The 15,000-nt window shown below is 43.9% G+C and overlaps 1 protein-coding gene across 6 annotated transcripts in view; it reads left to right on the forward strand.

Annotated features, from left to right (window-relative positions):
• The window catches only part of LOC147028918 (anion exchange protein 2-like), a 120,977-nt gene that overhangs the window by 54,594 nt on the left and 51,383 nt on the right, over nucleotides 1-15,000 (forward strand). For all 6 annotated transcript variants that reach the window (XM_085879779.1, XM_085879784.1, XM_085879780.1 and 3 more), the window contains 5 exons: nucleotides 5,960-6,143; nucleotides 6,239-6,465; nucleotides 6,666-6,754; nucleotides 8,334-8,509; nucleotides 14,794-14,918. In XM_085879779.1, the coding sequence (XP_085735905.1) occupies nucleotides 5,960-6,143; nucleotides 6,239-6,465; nucleotides 6,666-6,754; nucleotides 8,334-8,509; nucleotides 14,794-14,918 (801 nt within the window). The remainder of the gene's footprint in view (nucleotides 1-5,959; nucleotides 6,144-6,238; nucleotides 6,466-6,665; nucleotides 6,755-8,333; nucleotides 8,510-14,793; nucleotides 14,919-15,000) is intronic.

Raw genomic sequence — 15,000 nt, forward strand, 5'->3', positions numbered from 1 at the left:
GCCTTTTTCTCAGGAGTGGCTTCTATCTGGCCATTCTCCCATAAAGTCTAGATTTGTGAAGTGCTGCAGAGATTGTTGTCGTTCCAGCAGGTTCTCCCATCTCAGCCAAATAACTCTGTAGTTCTGTCAGAGTGGTCATTGGGTGCTTGGTCACCACCGTGACCAAAATACTTCTTGCCCAGTTGCTCAATTTGGTCACACAGCCAGCTATAGGAAGAGTCTGAATCATTCCATATTCTTTCCATTTCCTAATGATGGAGCTTGCTCTACTCTTGGGACCTTTCAACACTCGATAAACTTTTATACCCTTCCCCATATCTATGCCTCCTCACAATTCTATCTCTGAGTTCTATGGACAGTTCCTTGGACTTTCATGGTAGAGTTTCTGCTCTGACATGCACTTCAACTGTGGGATCTTGTATAGAAAGGTGTGTTTCTTTCTAAATCAGGTCCAATCAATTGAATTGGCCACAGGTGAACTCCGATCAAGTCGCAGAGACATCTCAAGGATGATCAAAGGAAATTGGATGCACCTGAGCTCAACTTGGAGTGTCGTAGCAAAGGGGTTGAATACTTAATGATGCAACACATTTCAGCTTTTCATTTTTTAATTAATTTGTAATAATTTATATTAAAAAAAAAAAAAAATTCCACTTTATCATTACGGGGTATTTTGTGCAGATCAGTCACAAAAAAAAAAAACTCAATTTAATCCATTTTAAATTCAGGCAGTAACACAACAAAACGTGAAAAAGTCGCGGGGTGTGAATACATTCTGAAGGCGCTGTACTTAAATGAAATGTTGAAAGAAGAAGACAAAGAAGCGAGACACATCGGCTGATGGGACATGGTTCAGTCTGCACGTCCGATCTTGGAAATGCTTATCTGGATATTACGAGAAGTCTTATTCTAACATTGGCTATGAAATAACTCTGTGTGTGTGTGTGTGTGTGTGTGTGTGTGTGTGTGTGTGTGTGTGTGTGTGTGTGTGTGTGTGTGTGTGTGTGTGTGTGTGTGTGTGTGTGTGAAAATTGATACCAATTTGTCACCGCTTTTGTTCGACATCATCCCACTGTTATATTTGATCCCTTTTAAAAATCACATGAAAAATGAAAGGTCACATGAGAGATAGAGAGTGCACGAGACACAACATCAGATGCTTCCAACTTGAGTTGTGGTCTGCAAAATGATTTTCAAAGGTCAAATGACCTTTGACATATTGAACCCAAAATCGAATCGGTTCATCTTTGTATTACGTTCCGTACTTGTGCCAACATTGATTGGAATCCCTTCAGTGGTTCACAAGTTATTATGGTCACAAAAAAACCAATGATTGACGCAAGGACAGATACATAGCCAGACGGACAACCCAAAAACACAATGCCTCCGGCCTTCGGCTGTGGAGGCACTAAAAAGACAAAACCTTGTCCGTCTATGTTGTGAAGGACGGGTGCCTTGTCTATTACATACCTTCTTACCCTTCTCTCACTATTCCCTTCCCCATTCTCATTCCCACCTGCTACCCCCTCTCACTCCCCATCTGCTTCCTTTGACCTGTCTCTTGTGTCCTCAACCCACCACTGCCACCAACACATGCCACCACACAGGTTAGAAAGCACTACTTAGGGCAAGAGTGTGGTACTTAGCACACGTGAGATGCCCTCAATGGTCTTTCCTGTTATTTGTTAACTGTGTGAAACTGTAAATGTTAGTCCTTGCTTACCTCATATATCATCCATCTACTTTGCAATTGTCAGGTAAGGTCAGATTAGATCTGTGACTTCTTGCTACAGGTACCATGTAAACCTGTACTAACCTGTTTCATGGTCGGGTTGTCGGTGACGAAACCGTCTCTCCCACCAGGTTTCCTGGTGAGGAGGGTGTTTGGATATGGACACCCAGCAGGATTAAAAACAAAACTTGTCAAAGGGCAGTGGAGCTCCTTGTGAGCCAACGGCCATCTATATCTAGTGCCAAACTGCGTCTGCGGATGTCCTCCTGCAGTTGGGTTACTTTTTCTTAGAAGGTTGGTGGCAGGATTTGCACTCTGACCACCGTAAAACCTTTCACTCTGCAAAAGACAAGAAAACTAAGGAAAATTGAACACCCACTCCATGGGAGTACCTCCTGTGCAGCTTCCCTTCGCAGGGCAGCTCACCGGATGACGGGATTGGGGCAAAGCATTCCGGACCCCCAATCTTTGATGATAGGAGGAAAACCAGTGGTAACCTTCCCGGGTCAGATTGCGGTGGTGTGTATCGGGGTGGGGTGCTGAGGTGTCGTCCACCAGACAGCGGTCTCCTTGGGTTAACCTGAGGTGGTCCCTTCAGGTGGGTGCCTGGAATGTCCTATCCCTAAGAGAGGATGATCATCTGTCTCTCTTACCATCTGAGCTCAAGCATTTGAACATCGGTATTGCAGCACTATCTGAGGTTCGGTGACCGGATTGTGGCGAGATCATGGCAGGTGGTCACTCATACGGTCTAGTTGCTCTGATGGTTACTATGCCCAAGGAGTTGCTCTAGCTGTTTTAAATAAGCTGATTCCAATGATAATTGAGGTAACACCGGTGAATGACGATATTATGAGACGAAGGATTCGTCACTCTTTGGGTGTCGTTTCCATGGTCTCTGAAAATGCTCTGACTGAGGCGAGTGATCTCACTGTGAAGGACGCATTGTTTTCCACGCTCGAGTCTGTGGTTGATCAGTGCCCCAGGCGAGATACTCTTCTAGTCTTGGGGGACTTGGTTATGAGACATGTTTTGATCCCCATGGGTCTCGAACTGTGAATCAGAATAGCACAAAGTTCCTTGATTTTGCAAGAAATCATGGACTTAGGGTGGCTCGTTCATGGCTAGAGTGCCCAGAGGTTCATCGCTGGTTGTGTGGCAAAGGAGTTTGACCATGTGCTCGTTGATGGTCACTGGAGGATGATCCAGAAATACAGGGGCTACCAGAGTGCTGAATTCCTTAATACAGACCACAGGCTTGTAGAAACTCTGAAGTTGCAGCTCAAATCTGGGAGAATGGTACCATCCCAGCCAAGGCTGGATGTTGGTAAGCTCAAGGATGAGGGGGTAGCTGAGGAGTTTGTAAGCAGGCTGAGTAGGGATTTGGGGGTCTGGGTGCTTAAGGGAATCGTGAAGAATTGTGGAGCGCCTTCAAGACACCATCCTTGATGTTGCCGGTGGATGTCTTGGGACTCACCACAGGGCGAAGAAGAATTTTGTCTCTCAAGGGACACTGGATACCATTGACCAGAGTCGCAGGGCCAGGCTAAATGGCAGAGCTGGGATGTTCAGGAAGTTGAAGCGTAAAACTGTACATGCACTGAGGGTGGTCAAGGAGGCCAATGTGCGAGGAATCTGTGAGGGGTAGAGCAGGCGTCGGCAACCTAAACCAGGCCGCGGGCCACTGGGCCACGTTCGGGCCATCTCGAGGGCCGCACCCCCCTCCCAACCCGAAAAATAACAAACACACCTAAAATCAATGATATTAAATGTAATTGTAAATTGAACCTTAAGACCTTCAGCCATCTGAAACAACAACGAAAAAATATTTAAGACCAAGTTAAGTGGACGAGAAGCGAAAATAATTTATTGTGACGTACAGAGACTGTGATATATGTGGAAGAATCATATGTCCACATATGCTAAATTTGCCGTCGGTTCAGAAAAATGTTTCACGGGCCGCACCTAATGGAAATCCGGACAAGGCGCCGCGGGCCGCACGGGAGGAGCTCGCGGGCCGCATTTGGCCCGCGGGCCGCAGGTTGCCGACCTCAGGGGTAGAGCATCACCTGTGGTCATGATTCTCATCCTGCTAAAAGGGAAATTCACACATTGCACTCCTCCATGCCCATCCCTCGGTGTACTGCAGTTAGAGCGGAGGGTGGTGGGCTCTTGACAGAGGAGTCCGAAGTGGAGGCCTGCTGGGCTGGTTACTTTGAGCATCTGTACCAGGGTGATCCACCAGCTGTTGAATTGGATGCCAGGGGTGTTGGTATCCCCATTGCTGACCCTCCAATCAATTGTGATTCACCTTCATTTGTGGAAATGCAGGCTGCGGTGAACCGGATGAAATGGGGTACAGCTCCTGGGATCTGTGGCTGAACTTCTCAAGGCTGGTAGAAATGCTGTACTCGTGTTGTTGCATGCAGTGATCTGCTCTGGAACACAGGCATCATCCCAACTGACTGGAAGAGGGGCCTTGTTATCCCACTCTGGAAAGGGAAGGGTGATCGCCAAGACTGCAACAACTACCGAGGGGGTGATGCTGCTCTCAGTGCCGGGCAAGGTCTTTTCTCGGATAATTATTGATCGGGTTCCCCACCATTTGCTTGAGCACCAGTGCCCAGACCAGTCAGGCTTTACACCAAAGATGTCAACGATTGACCGTATCCTTGCCTTTCTTATCCTCACCAAACGCAGTCGAGAGTTTCGGCAGGGCTTCTTGCAGCCTATGTTGATCTCTGTAAAGCGTTCGATTCAGTGAATCGGGATGCCCTCTGAAGGATTATTGGTCTTCGTGGGGTACCACCAAAACTTATGAATCTGATGTTTGAACTATATACTGGAACTGAGAGTGCTATGAGATGTGGTGATACCATCTTCGACTTATTTCCAGTTGTTACTGGAGTTCGTCATGGGTGTGTGCTGGCCCCCACACTTTTCGGCGCTTGTATGGACTGGATGCTGGGGAGGATGTTGGAGAGATCAAGCTGTGGTGGATCATTTGGGAACGTCAAGATCTCTGACCTTGATTTCGCAGATGATGCAGTCATCTTTGCGGTGACTAGATATCCTTTTGGGGTCCCTCGAGGTGCTGAATGAGGAGTCAGAGCGGCTGGGATTACGGGTTTCCTGGGTCAAAACTGAGATCCAGGCTTTCAATGACATCTTGGATGCTGCTGCTTGGTGCGTCCAGTCTTGCTCTACGGATGTAAGACTTGGACTCTGACCAGGGATCTGAGACTGAGACTTAAATCCTTTCATACCAGGTCTCTTCGGAGAATCCTGGGCTATCGCTAGTCGGACATTGTGTCCAACGAGCGGTTGCTGAGAGAGACTCAAATGAAATTTGTTACCTGCATAGTCCGTGAGCGTCAGCTGCGGCTGTATGGACATGTGGCTCGTTTTCCTGACACCGATCCTGCTCTCCAGATTCTATCATCGAGGGAGCTTCGTGAGTCGAGGAGACCAATGTGCCGACCACGTGCCTCGTGGTTGCAGCAGGTTGATCGGCATTTCAAGTTGATGGGGATGAGCCAGGCATCTGCCTGTGGGATGGTCAGACAGAGGCCTCTGGAGTACCGGCGGAAAGTGGACGCAGCGATGTGATGCTCTGGCACATGCTCCCATACCTGACCTGACTGTATAAAAGGCTGGCCTGTTTTCCCTACAATTGCGAATAACTTTCCCATTTTTCCTGACAATGTTCGTGCTGATTTAATAGACACAGAAACGTGAAGGCTTGGTGTCCATGTCTATATATGTGCAGGTAACGTGTGTGTGGAGAAATATTTTGCTTTTGAGGTTTTTCTATTTGCTTCAAGCTGCTGTAATGTATGAGTGTAAACCTGCTATGCGGGGGTGTTTCCACCACCATGAGGTGCACAAACTCACTCCTGGTGACTATAGAGGCCATACAGGGGGCAATGGACTGTTGCTATTTTCTACTAATATGATGGTACCTGTTCAACTGTAAATATGGGCCTTTTGGTTATTTTGTGAAAATATAAATAATAACCAAAATGAACATTTTTACAAATTGTACCTGACAATAATTGATCATTTTGTTGTATTTAGTTCTATCAATTTAAAATGTGTCATCATGGCCAAATAGCATGAAGCCTCTTTTCGTTCGTGCCATTGAGGGCACAGTTTTATACGATGTAATTTGATTACGTTTGAAGTTTTTTATTTATTAATGTTTTGTCCCTAACATCTCTCAATTAGGGCTCGATCGGTTCCACAAATGAGGGACAACCTGAGCCGGCATTGGGCCACCGAAGACATGATGAGCAAGATGAGGATATGGAGAAGACCTTCTCCAGAGAGCGTCCTCTGGACGTGCTTCTCAGCCCAGCAGTACTTCATGCAGAAGGACGGAATCGTACTTATGATGAAACGGATTTTGATTGTGAGTGAAGCCAAATACCTGACTGCTTGCATGCCTTTGTGTGGTTCTTTGCTCAGATTGATGCTCTCCTTTTATTCTTGTACCATTTGTTCCAGCCCACCGCCACTCCTCGTTGCACATACACCAGACATTATCACATTACACTGACCGAAGCCACCACCGACGCCCAAGGAGGGCTAACAGATCGGCGGCGAGCGAAAGGCTCACTGGTGCAGTGACGACACCCACCATATTTGAGCACAGCGAGGACACCAAAATTCCTTTGGCAATCGATGATTCCGAAGAGAGGGAGGGATTGCAGACGAGCAGTGAGCTCGAGACTGTGAGTACCATCTGAAGATCTCCAGATATTTAGTATCAATGGGTAGTGGTATACTTAACACCTACAGAGAAAACAAGGGTGATGGGCGATAAGGCCAAGTGGTTGTTGGTGAAAGGTCGATCATTATGGTTTGTTTTAGACTCTCAGGGTAAAAAATACATTTGTGTAACAACCTTGGCCCTCGTGTGTCATTGTTATAGGAAGTTCTTTTCAGTATTGGTGATTATGACATCCAGGATGACGAGCAAGATGAGGCGGTGGATGATATGGAGCCTGACGATGGTGGCGAGTAAGTGATCCATTTTGTGCATTTTCACTCTTGTTAACTCGCACCACAATGTTTGATCCATCATTTGTAGACACCTGTGTCACGGCACCCTTTGCAAAGCCTAATAATTCCACCACCCATTAGGGCATATTGATTGTGAGATAACCACAGGAAACTTTATTATTATTATTATTATTATTGTTATTATTATTCATATTGCCCACTTGCTCAAAAATGACTTGTGCAAGCAAATAATGTAATATTTCATGAAAAAGGCATGACCCGACCATAAAATATAATGCAAGCCATTTATGATCCATAAGCAGTGAAACAGATAGCAGTGTAAACTATTGTTCATTCCATGGGCTCATGTTGGCATGGAAACTGAGACAGGTGGGGGAGGGGGGGAGGGGCAACGAGAGATTGATGTGGTTGGAGAGGGAGGGGTGATTGGTATGAGGATTTTGGGGGTGGGGTGGGGGGTGCAAGGTGATTCTTCTGAATGGGGGAGTAATGTATTGTTGTAACTATGGGTGAGGAAGGGAAAGATTTTTGTAGATGTTCGGGGTAATTGAGAGATTGTTGTAGTTAGTTAGTGGTACATTAGAATTAATGAAATTGTTGGTGTGGTATGAGTAGAGATTATTGTTGTTGTTTGGGATTAGGAGAGTGAAAGATTGTTGAGGGTTGGGTGTAATGTTGGAGAGTGATACTTCTGAATGGGAAAGGAAGAATAGTGAGATTGTCATGGTTTGGGGGGGGGGGTGATGATGAGTGAGTGATTATTGTGACTAAGAAGGGGGGTTGTTGTGTAGACAAGGGGTAACAGAGAGATTGTTGGGGCTGGTGGGGAAGAAGGGGTTGGAAAGTGCAAATGATGCTGTAAAGCAAAATGATAAAAAGTGAGGGGAAAAAATCCATGTTTTGAAGAAGGGGGAAAATCCATGCTTTCAAGAAGGGGGGAAAATCCATGCTTTGAAGAAGGAGAAAATCCATATTTTGAAGGTGGAAAATCCTTGTTTTGAAGATGGGGGAAAATCCATACTTTGAAGAAGGGGGAAAAATCCATGCTTTGAAGAAGGGGGAAAATCCATGCTTTCAAGAAGGGGGGAAAATCCATGCTTTGAAGAAGGGGAAAATCCATATTTTGAAGGTGTAAAATCCATGTTTTGAAAAAGGGGGAAAATCCATGTTTTGAAGATGGGGAAAATCCATGTTTTGAAGATGGGGAAAATCCATGTTTTGAAAAAGGAGGGGGAAAAATCCATGCTTTTAAGAAGGGGGAAAATCCATGCTTTGAAGAATGGAGAAAAAATTCATGTTTTGAAGATGGGGGAAAATCCATGTTTTGAGGAACTGTGTTTATCACCATTTTAACAAAAATTTGCAGAAATAATTAAAATTGTATGATGAATCCAGAATCATCTTTGAAGGATTTTGTGTTTTTATCTCAGATCTGATTGGATCTGAACAACTGAACACATGAACATTGACCCTCGGAATGCTCTCAAGTGTAGCTTCCGATTGAGTTTCCAAAGCTCCTGGACCAGTGCAAGGTAAAAATGATGTACGATTAACTTTGTTTTCCTGCACCCTTCAGCTCTGAGCAATGGAATGAATCGCGCTCACATCGGAATGAGCCACACAACCCAAGCCTGCGGGCGAGGCGGCGAGTCGGGAGCCTGACCGCGCAGCAGGACTGCGCTCTGCTGCGTGTCCCGACGGATGAGATCGAGGCCAAAACTCTGGGCCATGCACAACTTGATGACATGAAGAGTATGATTGGGATAAGGGTGTTGCATGGGGTGGGATGTGCGGGGCTATTAGGAGTAGATAGATCTGAAAAGATTTGGGGAAATAATCAAATCTGGGAAAAACATTAAACAAACCATACAAGCTTGTACAAATCATTGCACAATCTCAGCGACATTGCCTAGTTGGTGAGGGCCACCAATCTGCTTTTAGGCTCAGCATTGGACCTGGGAAGGTACGAGGCCCAATCAGACTCGCATCGTCTGAGGCAATACCTTTAGCTGTGTTTGTGAAACCAGGACGTCCATGAAGGGCTGAAGCACTGCTGTCATGTTTGTGGGCCCTTTACACTGTTTTTGTTCTGTTGTGATTTAACAAATTCATTCCTTTAAAATAATGTCTACCATTTTCTTTATGCTGTACAATGAAACATTATCAAAGGAAATTGTTTTTTCCATCGACCTCTTCCCAATGGCATTCACTGAGTCTTTAACACTGGAATCATCATTAGCTGTTTTTGATTAAAATAAATTCTTTCAAATTAAAAAGACAATTGAAATTCCGAAATCGAAATTAGTTTTCATCTAAATCATATTGTCCACAATGGAAAAACAGCGTCTGTAGAGCGTGGAAAACAGTGTGGAAAAACAGACATGACGGCATCTGTCGAGTAATCCACCTGGACATCTGTAAACATTTCAACATCCCGGTCCCAGAACAATCATGGAAACACAAACCAGAGCCAATCCTCAAAAATGAACAAATAATGCTCACTTGTGACAAGATGATCCCATCAAGTGTGAACATGGCAAACAACGCATTGTGTCCGGGCATGGTGCTCAAACACAGAAAGGAAAAGTCAGCATTGTTGATCGAGGTTTAAGTTTCCAATGGCTTTGGACTAACGGCTAAAGAAATCAGGAAATGACCAAATACCAGGATCTGAAAAATAAGGTCAAAAGAATGTGGAAATTGAAGAAAGCTGAAATTGTACCAGTGATAGTTGGAGCGACAGGAATGATGAAGAAATCCTTTCTGAGAACTTAAAAATCATTCCTCGGAATATCACCACAAACGAGCTACAAGTGGAGGCTGTCAGAGGTTCGGTGAAAATTCTGAAAAGAGCACTTGGAACAAGGCTATGAGAACGAAACTTTACAGTTTGGTTCATGAATCATAATCCTTTACCAAAAAATAGGGAGGTGGAGATCGAGTTCTGGGAGTTCCACCTCCTGAAACCTGCAAATGGAGATAACCAATGAAAAAAAAAATATATATAAATAATCACTCGTACCATTTCTGCTTATACATATCGGCATCGTCAGCATCATCATCAATTTCAACTGAAAAGATGATAGATCCTTCGAGGTTTGTTAAAGAAGTCTCTTTCTTCTGCATATTCAGCTTTTGGCACTGATGTTGACATCATAACTCTCAAACATAACCTCATTAACAGGGCCTCATATTATCCAAAAACGTTTGAACGCTTTCATTCTCATAATAATAATAATAATAATAATAATAATAATAATAATAATAATAGATGCAGTGTTTAAACCATTAGATTGCATTGCCCCCTTAAACGGAACCTTCCAACATCAATCAAATCCCCCCCCCCCCGTTTCCAACCCCCCACTTATTCCGATTATAAGACCCCCCCGAGGGTCTTCAGTATGTCTGTGCCCAGGTTTCGGTAATGAGGCTCGGGGGCCATTTTCCCATCTCTTTTATTGTGACATTCAATGGTCATGCGTATGCGCTTGCACTAAGGATCACTATAGACCATCCTGAGATTGAGGGATACTTTCATGTTTTGCAGGTGTGCTGCTGATTAGAGTTGTACACGATAAAGATTAACTTTTTTAATGTCGTTTATTTGCATCATTCTCTACATTCTCTCCACAAGAGAAGGTTCCTCGATTCCGAAGCCATAACATCATGAATTGTGTTTGTACATCTCTTTCCATGATTGAGGAGGAAGTTTTCACAATTGGTTTACAGCTTTACGTCTGCTTGTCCAACCCGCATTATTTTCCTGACATCTGAACAATTGTCAAGAAATTTATTTATTTTTTGCCCCAACCTTTTGGTGGCAGAAAATCTGCACAAGACTGAGAAAGCTGCAGCTCTGTTGAGCCTGTTCTATGCGACCAGAGGCTTCAATTGATTTTCACATAAAGCTATAAAATCTGCTCGCACTCTTTCCATTGCGCTGGTCTTGTTTTGGCGTTCCACCAATCCTGGTGAGTGCATTCCTGGTGACACGCAGGCACAGTAGAGGGCCGTACACAAAATATGTGATGCTTTGGGGATGAGGGGTGTGGAGGATGTTTCCTGGAGCGTCATGGGAGGCGGGGAGGAGGGTGTCAGAGCCACAGTCACGTGACGCCACTCCATCTTCATGGGTGCAGCCATCTTGGATTTCCCTTCATCACGACAGGACGTCAAGTTAGAACGAGCGACCTTGCTTTCGGTTGAACTTGCCCAAAAATGGTGGATGTGCTGTTTACATAATTAATTTGAAGCTACGAGAGGGCATTTCTGAAAAGGAGAAAGCAGGAAGTTCAACTGGAAGTTTGTAATTTTTTCGGGAGCTGAAGGGAAACAATAACTCATTGCCTGAGCTGTCAGATGCCACCGATTTAAAAACATTATTATTTCAAAGTATAAATTGCAGAATGGAGGTTGATATAAATTTACCAAAGGCAACATTGCTCTCGTTCACAGAGTCACGTATTTATTTATGGCGGGGGTCAGGCAAAATGACATGGAAGGGGGAAGGGGTGGGAAAGAGTCAAAAGACTGCCAAAAAAAGTCACGTTTTGTGTACAGGTCCTTGCTCGGCATGTGGAAGCATTTTCTTGATCACCTTCTTCTCTGTCACTTTTACTCATTGGCTTTTGTTCTTGAATGATCTTTGACTTCAAATTGGAGCCACTTGTAAGTCTTGCGGAACTAACCTGACATGGAACCAGGATGTCTGCCTGTGTCATGACGAACTGCCTTCCCATATGGTTGCAATGATAATGAAGAGTCCTGAATATGGGAGGAAAGTGACGAAAGGAAACATAATGTAATAGCCAGGGCTTTGTAAGGAGCAAGGAAAAAGCCTCAAAGACCATGTATACAAGTTTGGCATTTCAATACATCAATTGCAATGATGACCTTCAGCTGCAGTACCTTTTTCGATGAAGTGCAGGAACTCAGGAAGAAGTCTCCATATTTTAATCCATATTTTACTTATTTATTTATTTGTTTCTTGATTGCGAAGTGAGAGATGTGGAAAGGTCGGCGGAGGCTCCATTTCTTGTCACAGTGTAACCATTTTGAAGGTGCTTCACACAGGTTGGCTTGATGTCTTTGCCATGGATTGGCTCCATTTTCAGGATGTGGCCTTCTTTATTCAACAATTCACGGTTTGATTGATGATTGGCCTTCATTCTTGATTTTCCAAGTGAGAGATGTGGAAAGATAGTTGGAGATTCCAGTTCGTGACACAGGATCTCCAGATTTATTGAAAGGGCTTCACACAGTAGTCCACGATGTCTCGGTACCTAATTCCAAGGATGACCTTACTTGATTTTTGTCACCTCGACAAATCGTACCATTTATTTATTTATTTTTTTGTTATGTATACAGTAAATAAACAATGGAATTTGAGGGCTTTGGTTGTCAGCAAAAACATGTGTACGCATTGCTTATGACACGGAACAATCAGGTGGGGTTACCATGCTTTGTTTATAAGGCACCTCTTATTGAAGGTGACCAGGTGTTGTGTCCATGTAAGAATACATCTTGCACCTGTCCATCTCTGGCTCTCGTGGTGGGAAGTCTGCAGCGTTTTCATTGACACTTTGAGACCAGGTAAATCCATAAACCATTTCATGACTAACATCATCCAGTCAAGTGTTAAAATGTAACTCGTGAAGTTTGTGGATTTCGTTGAACAAGGTCGAATAGCATTGGGAACCATGGGATTCCAGGCAGAAGTACTTTTAAAAGGCTGAGAGAATCTAATGAATCGATGAGGATTAGAGGAGAATTCATAGATTAACTTTAAAACACCGTGGTGGGTAAATTGATGGTGTTGGGTATAACAAGGCAGGCCATACACATTCGAGATGAAATTGTTCTGTGAAGGTGATGGTGGACAAAAAGAGGAATGAAGAGGTGCATTGAGGTAACAAATCAGGAAAACGTTACAAGGCTGACGGGGTAGCCATGCATTGGAATTTTGAGTTTGTTACCGTGAAGAAAGCTTCAACATGACATCGGTCTTTGTAGATGAGCTTGTCCAACTGGATCCATCCTCGATGACCTTGTTTTGCATAATATATATATATATATATATATATATATATATATATATATATATATATATATATATATATATATATATATATACCGTATATGTAGATGTCCACTGTATATTCCAGTGGGGTGTGCTTACACATTCTGTAAGCATACGAACCATGCTTCCCCATTCTTGAGTTACTCAACTGTAGTTGATTTTTCATTTTTTTTTCATTTATTTATATTTTTGTATGCACTGTCGAGGCTCGTATGAGAGTTAACACACATAACATACAACAAGGGGAGCAGGAGACAAGGGTGGGAGAGGGAAAGGAAAAAAAACAGTGGGGAACAGAGATATGAAGAGATCTGTACACGGGGTAAACAAGATGGACACTACAGGGACTTTCAGGTCCTTGCATGACGGGGACTTTCAGGAAGGAAAGCGGGGAATTTGAAGGAGTTGGGTTTGGGGTGGATTAGTGGGGGTTGAAAAGATTATGGTTTTGGATGGGGGAGTATAAGAGTTGGTGGTGAACAGCTGTTTTGAAGACCTGGAGGGAAGGGTGGGATTGCAGAGAGTGTGGGAGTTTGTTCCAAAGGTGGGGAAAAAGAGGAATGAAAGAGTGAAGGTGAGCAGTGATTCTTGATTTTGGTAGTTTTACAAGAAGGGAGTTGCTGGGGACCTTGAGCACCCTGCAGAAATTTGGGGGTGGGGGAGGGGGGTTATGTTGGACAGGTGCTAGATATATTCTATCACAGACAGAGCGGGGGTGAGGCTGGAAGAGAGGATGCTTTCTAATGATTCTGTGATTTATTTTTTTATTATTGGTGTATCTGCTTCGATGTCTGTCGGCAAAAAAATTACCGTGCTTCCCCATTGTCTCGGGTAACTCGCCTGCATTTTTTTTCATTTATTTATATTTTCATTTATGGATGTTGTCCGACGATTCTGTGAATTTCTCCGGTGTATCGGCTTCAATATCCATCAGCGTGCAAAATTTCAGCTTTATACGTCACCCGGAACATACTTTAATATCAGTCAGTCACTGGTTAGAAAGATATTCCAAAAGTTCCAAAACCTCTGTGGTCCAGTTTCTATAACATGGCTTTCAGAGGATGTGGAAGCTCCGCAAAGAGTGCGCTTCAGACTTTCTCTTCAGGAAGACATTTGTTACCTGTACTTTGATTGCAGGTAGTATTGCTGATAAACCTTACTTACTTTATGGTGCTGTAGTAGATCAATATCAACCTGTATAATGTTTATTTGTTTGTGTTTTTTGCCCAGCCCATTATCGTGTGTGTGTGTGTGTGTGTGTGTGTGTGTGTGTGTGTGTGTGTGTGTGTGTGTGTGTGTGTGTGTGTGTGTGTGTGTATATATATATATATATATATATATATGTGTGTGTGTGTGTGTGTGTGTGTGTGTGTGTGTGTGTGTGTGTGTGTGCATCTGTCCCCATGCAGATCTACTTTAATTGTAGATCATTTATTCCCGGATCTATCATAATCTATATATCTTGGCAAGGCTGTGCAGTTCATTGCTCTGTCATGATAATAATTATTGTGATTAATTCACCGAAGATCCCTGTAGTTAGTTTGCTGAGTCATCTGTTCGTTTCATGTTTGAACATTTGTATGAACCATTCACCGATGTTTCCAGCATTGCCATCGTTTTGGTCTTTTTCCTTTGGTTTATTGCAAAGGAATGTCTTGGATGTCGAGGCTCATGGAAGATTGATTACCCTATTCCTTCAAGGAATGAACCCCAGGTTCTCACAAGGGACAGGCCTTTTGGGGGGAGGGGGGTGAGGAGTGGGGGTGGGCATGTGGGTATGAATGAGTCCTTCAGTGAAGCTCAGTATTAAGGGAAGGAATGGAGTAATGGGAGGGATTTTAGCACAGACCTGATAGCCATTTGCTTTCTTTTGTCTCAGGAAATTCAATAATTTTTGAGCAAAAGAGGGATCGTTGTTTCTCACTACTTATTCTTATGCTCAATCCGTGTGTGCCAGGTCATCGGTTTGAGGACGTTCCTGGTGTGAGGCGTCACCTGGTGAAGAAGTACCTGAAGTCCCGAGTTGCACACCTGTCTCCTTACTTCAGTCCCAGAAAGCACGCTGACCATAGACCGCATGAGGTGAAGGCTCAAGGAGCTAGTGCGGAGAAAGTTTGGGGAGGGAGGGGATGGGAAGAGAGGGGGAATCAACCCAACACATCTG

Source organism: Eptatretus burgeri, chromosome 4 (genome assembly GCF_056783735.1).
Source record: "Eptatretus burgeri isolate ZD-2024b chromosome 4, Ebu_testis_v1, whole genome shotgun sequence".
Lineage (NCBI taxonomy): Eukaryota > Metazoa > Chordata > Myxini > Myxiniformes > Myxinidae > Eptatretus > Eptatretus burgeri.